This window comes from Fulmarus glacialis, unplaced genomic scaffold, assembly GCF_000690835.1.
Source record: "Fulmarus glacialis isolate BGI_N327 unplaced genomic scaffold, ASM69083v1 scaffold12765, whole genome shotgun sequence".
Classification (NCBI taxonomy): Eukaryota; Metazoa; Chordata; class Aves; order Procellariiformes; family Procellariidae; genus Fulmarus; species Fulmarus glacialis.
The window spans coordinates 1-7,618 of NW_009212379.1; the positions used below are offsets into that span (position 1 = coordinate 1).

Sequence of the window (7,618 nt, forward strand, 5' to 3'; positions counted from 1 at the left end):
CATCCCTCCATCCCCCAGCCTGGATTGATACCGGGAGTTACCCAACACCGGTTGAAACAAAGCAAAAAGCAGAAATTCCAGAAAAGAAAGAAAAAAAATGGGTATTTTTTGTTTTCCACTTACTCCAGGAGGCTGGTCCCTGGTGAACATTCCCCAGGTGTGCCAGTTCATGTCACGTCGAAACATGGTATGTTCGGTTTCGCCAAACCCATACAAATATTGGGACGCCAAACGGGTAGAAATCTGAATGAACATGTCGCTGAAGGTGAAAGTGGGTAGCTGAGAATCCCAGCTGGAAAGGAGGAAAATAGAACAAGATGACAGCAATTTCAGCGCTGGGAATAGTTGGTGGTCACCCTTTCAAGGCCAACGCTTCTTCTCTAAAAATCTCATTATTCACAAAAGCTGGAATAAAACTGTTATGGTTATCAAGAAAACTTAACATTAGGACTTTTTTTAGAGTTTAATGGGGGTTTTTTTTAGATTTTAATGTGGGTTTTTTTAGAGTTTAATGGGGGTTTTTTTGTGCACATTATGTTAAAATTAGAGTTTGATGGGATTTTTTTTAGATTTTAATGTGGGGGGTTTTATAGTTTAATGGGGTTTTTTTGTGCACATTATGTTAAAATATTAGGTGTAAATCAGCTTTTTTCTGTTAAAAACTAAGTCGCAATCTGATAGTGTTCTTCCAATGACATGAGAGGCTGAATTATGGAAGGAATAATTTACTCTGGTTGGCAAAAAATGAACTCAACTTGCAATTAAATTTTGATTACTTTAAAGAACGGCCAAAAAAAAAAAAAAAAATTAAAAAAACAAGCGAACTGATGCACAAAACTCCTTCTTAAACAATGCTGTGGTCATCTAAGGGAAGTGCTAGAAAGTGTAGAAAATTATTGTGTCTCCCCCTCTACTTGGGAACTGCACGAAAACTAGTGTTTGGAAACCTCTACGCTCCGTACTTGAAGGTGATGCAGAGGACTTTCAGCCAGTTTCAAAGCATGAAGTGGCAGGGAAACACCTTAGCCCATTTGGGGAAAAAATAGGGTCTTGTTCAGGTCACCTCCTCCATCCTTCCTCTGGGTTAATATTCTCATACTTATGCAAAGGTCAAGTGACCACCCCTGGAGCAGAGTTTAGTATTTGACAGATGTGGCCATTTTGTGGGACAGACACAAAAACTTATCTCATGGCATTCAGAGCAGACTGAACAATAAAATGTTTTGGCAGGAAAAAAGGAAAAGGAAAAAGGAGAAGAGAAGAAAGAAAAGGGGAGGGGAAGAAATAATGAAATGAAAAATTAAAAGAAAAATCATGACATTAAATTAAATTAATAAATAAAAAATTAAATTTACAAAATGAAATGAAATTTTTAAATTTGCAAAATGAAATGAAAAAATTAAATGAGAAAATTAAATGAAAAAATTAAACGAAAAAATTAAAATAACAAAATGAAATGAAAGAACAAAATTAAATAAGCATGGCTTACATCACTGTCCCTGTGCTTCTGCGTCGAACCTGGATGCCAAATGGTGTGTTCTGAACCTTTACATCATAAAGTCGATTCTCAACTGTGCTCTCTGGGGACTCGGGGAGATTTAGTGGTACTGGCACCTCGTATCGTTCGTTTGCATAATCATAAATCTATGCATGGAAAATTAATTCATTTCAACGTACATGGAATATGCATAAATTAGCAAGTTATATTTTCAAGAAATCAGGATAAAAGTAGTTAAAGCACCTTCTTGTATTACTATTGACTGATAGAAATTAATCTACATAGTGGAAGACTCCAAGTCGAACACAAAGAATTGTTCAATTGTTTCTTACCAATAACTGTAAGAAATCTGAATTCCTTAAAATGGTTGAGTAAAGTTGCTGAGATAAGCATTTTCTTTTAATATATTTCTTTCTCAAATTCCTTCAAAATATTTTGGTCAGGAAATAATAAACCTTAATGTTTTAGTTTTGGGCCAGGAATGACTCATGTAATTATTTAAATATATTGATTCACGTGTATTTTTATTTATGGTAAATAAATTTCACCTTTTTGGTTGAATTTTTAGCCAGCCTTAAGAGATTTTTCTTCAGGTTTTCTGTATCATAGAAGTTGGCATGAGTTGATTCAAGACTAAGAGCAATAAAAGCTATTTGGTTAAAAGGGGAAACTTTCTTAGGTGACAAAACGCTATCCATATAAAACAAAATTGACTAGAAACATTATTCCCAGAAATTACACTGTTTTGACCAGTGGAACAATACAAACTCAGAGAAATTCCGCATTACCTTAAATTGCAGCATATGGTTGTTGTGATATTTCACCTCCAGGCGAAGGGTACTGATGGGTAACGTTGATTTCTCGTAGGCTTTGAGGTTGCTCTTGTTGAAGGTGAGATTGGCCGTCACACCTGATGACGTGTATTTTACGTCAGCAACGGAATAAGCGTTGTCAGGGCCGTCGTAATAGCAGTACGGAACACCTAAATTGGAGGTATCTTCCTGCGGATGGAAACGTGGCTGATGAGGGAATTATTTGATGGCTGACTTTTTTTAGGTTTAGCAGCAAGAATTCCAAAACTCTTGGTTTTACCAGATAACTAGTTAATGTAGAGTTTTGCCCAAAACTTCATGCTGTTACGGAACAATAAAGAAGCAGAGCTGAACCCACCGATCTCTATACTATTTTAGATGTAATTAATGAGTTCAAGGCTGTTCAGTCCTGTCTGTATCACTACAAAGTAACGATGATTTAATATTCCCTCTGTCCGTGACCTTCACCTCAATCCCACAAAAACAGACCGTTAAGTCTCTATGGTCTCTGGCCATTTTGGACACCTTCAAGAGGATGTGTCCAAAATTTATAAGCGATATCAGATGAGAGCTCTCCACCAGCTTTTACATTTTTTTACTCATACAAATTATCTTTAAAATACCCATTGGGAATTGTGGTTTATCTATTGAATATCTCCTGACAGCAAGGTCAAAGTAACTTTCCTTTTCTTCTGTAATTGAATATAAACACTCAAATTATTCTGAAGTTAGATGTGCTGATGTTGGTTAATGCATTATCTTCCCATCTCTGAATAATTATGATTTTTCCTGTCTGTTTGTAAAAACGAAACTACGCCTGCTCACCTCATCTTTATTCCTAATGAGTATTTTTTCATCTTTCGTCACCAAATTCAAAGCCTCTTTTGACTTAAGAAAGGGTTTTAAATATATCCAGTTCATAACCTGACCAGAATGTGCTGAAGAGCCATTTCCAAATATCTTAAATTATAAAAATATTTCTAATAACATGACAAATTCAGGGAAATTTATCAACTCTTTCAGCCTGTTGTTGCTTCAGGAGTGGCTACCAGAACTTCATGCTGAGACGACATGTCCAAGTTTTAAAATGTCATTTGAAGGAGGACTCAAGAGCATTCCCATCAGGGCACAATGCTGGCATATATTTACAGCCATGTGGTATCCAGAAATAAAAACTATGCAGTAAAAAGCTTCAATATCAGGAATTATGATTTGGGTATATCTGATAGACAGGGACACAACCAGTTAAGTTGAAAATTTCCCTGAGGTTCAAGGATTTCTTCTTATTCTTGATTCCAGAGGAACCAGGTTTATTTAAAATTATTTATTTATTTTTGTTGTTTACTTAAATTTATTTATTTTTCAATCAGTATAAGCGTAAGATAAAGCAAAAAGGCACACACCTTCCCCCCCAAAAAAGCCTTGCAGGTCCCAGCTGCAGTGGTGATCTCAAGTCTATTCTATTTTTTATAACCCTAACATTATTTGTTACCATCTTTCAAAAAATACCAACTTTTCACTCCATTTTTCACATACTTCAGAAGACCAGAAATTGTTAAAAATTATTTTGGTTTCAATAAACCGCCTACTTTTTTAAGTCCTTCCCTCTCAGAGAGAAGGAAAAATGAGACTGTTTCTTTTGTTGTTAAAAAAAATACAAAAATAAAGTTACAGTTCTTAACATGTTTCTTCCCAATTTGGTTTTCACAAATTTTTGCTTACAGTCCAGATACAGCCAAACTGTTCACATTTTTCCTTGGAAGCGTTCGGACCAGGATGACAATCATATTTTTCCTTGACACTGGTTCCTAGCGTCCATCTTAATGAGTACGATTTTCCTAGTTCGAGCTGGAGTCCTCGTATGAGAGCAACCTATGAATATTAAACAATATAGCGCTATTAAATTCTACCTCCCATCAATGTTTTTTTCAGATCCTTAAAAATGAGAAATTGCCCTGCACAGCAACTTGCGCCAAACTTAGCGTCTCTCCTGAGGCACCCTTATTTTTTACAAATTCATCCGTCCGAAATTCCTGCACAGAAGATCTGAAAAAGATCTGATCCTGCAAGTCCTGTGGAAGCACGCCAGGGGTGAAGATAAGTGCACAGCTCTTTAGTCTTTTTAAATTAAAACGTGTTTCAAAAATGTAAATATTATTTACCCTCCTAAAATATCAACTAAAATCCTAAAGCTATTCTTCCCCTTATAAATTGAATGTACCTGCATAAACGCGAAAATGAACTTTGTGCCGCATGCAGTGTCTGAGGGCAAAATGGAGATCCATCCTCTTTAACGTAATTAACATTATTATTAACATCATTAACATTATTATGAAGGTAAATAACATAATCGTACTTTTTAATAAAATACATCGCATATACTGTGGCATTTGCCATAGTCCTGAGGACCCTCCTTTTCAATATATAAAATACAGGCAGTCCAACTCCTGAGATGTTTCATTACAGTTTTCCTATTATTATTTACCTTATCCACAGGATTATAGGTGATATTATGAGAAGAATTTTGCACAGCATTGTTCCGCAACACAGTAACCGACACTGGTTCCTGGAGCAATCCCAGGATTTTGATTTCTTCAAACGTCAGGTTGTTTGGATCGGCGTAGTTGTTGTTTGTGACATTCATTTGTAGAACGTTCTGGGGAATAATGAAATAATTGCACTGAATTGCCAAAATTTCTCCTGATTTAAATTGACAAGAAACAATTTTTTTTTATGTTACATATGTATATATAACATCGTTATGTACATTACATATGTTTCTGCATTATATACATAATATATGTATGCATATAATATATTCACACAGAAAAGCCAGGCTCTATTCGACCATATTGAATAATATTAAATGAGTCCAACCTCCCAAACTGTGCCCCGGCTGTCACATACACCAGTATAAAACTTTCTTACTACCCTAAAAAATCATGACGCAGATGCTCTGGGTTCTGACATTTTCTCACTGTAGACATTCAGCTACATTTTTGTCCAATATGCAAAGATTTCTGTCAATTTTTCAAATTTTTGAGACTCACAAACAATCCATTCATCGCCTTTCTTATCCTAACTGCCACTGCTGCTTTACAGTTTTTCTGCTCTATAAACTGTTATAAACTCTATAAACATTTTTTTTTTGTTCTAGAAAGTAGCAGGAAATGGGGAATCTTCAGATATTAAAAATAATTAGTGGAAGAAAAGACAAATATCAGATTTCCATTTTGTCAAGTGACAATACTTTGACTCTTAGACTTTGTCAAATACTTCATTTTTTAGTAAATGTTTTAGGGGAAGGGGAACGCGGAGAAGAATATCCATAGAAAGTATTATTGATTAAAATAGGAAAGGAAAATTAGATCCTTTAAAAAATATATACTTACATTGGAAACTTTAAAGTCATAGGAAATGTAGGATTTGCTGTTAACACTACCTAAAATGTGGAGAAAGAAATTACAGTTGCAGTACAGAATGAGACGGCATTAAAAAAGGAAAGCTGGAAGAGCAGAAAAATGCTAATTATTATTATCATTACAGTTACCTTCAAAAGCTACCCCACTGAGCAGCTGCGGGACAAACTGCAACAATCTATGAAATCCTAATTATTCTTTGAAGAGGGAAAAATGAGTGTTGATATTTAACGTTCTGCCAATTCAAACCTTCGGTCAAATTGATCCAGGGTGTCAATATTTCTACACTTTCCTGAAATCCTGATTTTTTTGGCAGTCTTTTTCAAGTTCAGAAGTTACCTATCGAGTCATGATGTTATATGCTGCTGGGGGTGCCAGAAAGCCACCTAACCTTCCCATTTTTGCCCCTTTCATCATGCATATTTCTTTTCTCATATTATTCCTGGCCTTAGAAAAGTATTTCTTGTTACTTTTGATAGCCTTTCCTAGCTGACCGTCTTTTTTCTAATTGTTTTTCTCTTCCTTCATCTCTAGATGAAGGACTATAAACTCCAATTAAATCTACATGTATTAATGCCAAATATGTGCCATTTTAGTATATACTTCTGGTGTATTTTTGTAATTTGACTTGGTCTGCTCTCTAAGGTTAAGGAACTTCTCCTAGCTTCTAATCTACTTTTTATTTCAGTATAGCTAAATGAAGCTCAAGTATTTGTCCCATTTTTTGGAAAACCTCGTTAAGTTTCCCATTCACAGCAGCCTATGGAAATAATAGGATATGAATTAGAGAAGATCAGGTCCACCTGAAATGCAGTAGCATTAACAGGAATATGCCATAAAACAAAGCCCTTTGCACTTAATATTACAGTTGTTTGCAAATAAAGTAGTAAAATCTGTCAAATAAAAGTAATAATAATCATCATGTAATAATATAGTAACAATATAGTAATAATACAGTAATGATAATAAAAAATAATCCACCTTTAATACAAGCTTAAGTGTTTTATAAAATGTCTTCCAAAAATAATTTCAGAATAAGTGTTTAAGCTGCTTTCTGTCTTTTCTAGAAAATGTACATTGAAGTACAAAGGCTTCAAAAGCACCTGAAGGATTTAAGTATCCAAAGTTATTTGAATTTAATGAAAACTAGATGCCTAACTGAAGCGTAAGAAACCCGTTAGAAAAGGTTCTTCATTTTGCAAAAATACCTTCCTCAAGATTAAAATAAAAAATCGTAGTATTTTTGTTGGCAAGGGTCTTCCATTGTTCTGGAATGATCTCTGCTTTTCTTAGACACACCTGTATTCCAAAGGCATTAATTTTCACAATAAGAATAATTAATTTACCTTAAAATTCAAGTTTTTCCACTTGGGTTGAATTAAGTTAGGACCTTAGTGTTACACTAAATTTTTTTCTTAAAAAGGATGTAAATCGTTTGGTAGAAAACCACTTGGGAGTTGAGTGGTATCGATCCCAGTTCATCACAACAGGTTGCAGGGCTTTGGCCTGATGATTTTACCTGAACAAGAAGTTTTCAGGCAGCTATTAACAAAAAGTGAGGTTGGAAACATAACACGTGTAGCCTGTTCAACTTACTCAAATTCATGGATACGCTGTGGGAACCAAATGCCTTAACAAATTTTGGGTTCAATACCACACCTTTTGAGTTAACAACATTTCTGCTGATTTCCCAAGGAATTTAACTATTAATTCCGAACCCTTCGGCAACTGTATAGGTTTTTCATCTTCAGCTGAAACTTCTTGCAAAACATGGATTATGTCTGTTCTTGTACCCATTGAAACTCATTTGGGTGCATAACAGAAAAGATATCAGTTGTGGCAGTATGGTTTAACTGTTGGCAAAATCCTGACTATTGTGAATTCTCAAC

At 34.9% G+C, this 7,618-nt stretch overlaps 1 protein-coding gene across 1 annotated transcript; it reads right to left on the minus strand.

Moving 5' to 3' along the window:
* Positions 1–123: 123 nt before the first annotated feature.
* On the minus strand, positions 124–5,752 carry LOC104076854 (sucrase-isomaltase, intestinal-like; the record flags this gene model as incomplete). Its single annotated transcript, XM_009577867.1, has 7 exons — positions 124–292; positions 1,490–1,644; positions 2,287–2,499; positions 3,136–3,270; positions 4,033–4,182; positions 4,796–4,966; positions 5,703–5,752. Coding segments are annotated over 7 exons (1,043 nt in total), but the record flags the coding sequence as incomplete, so codon positions are not given.
* Positions 5,753–7,618: the final 1,866 nt, after the last annotated feature.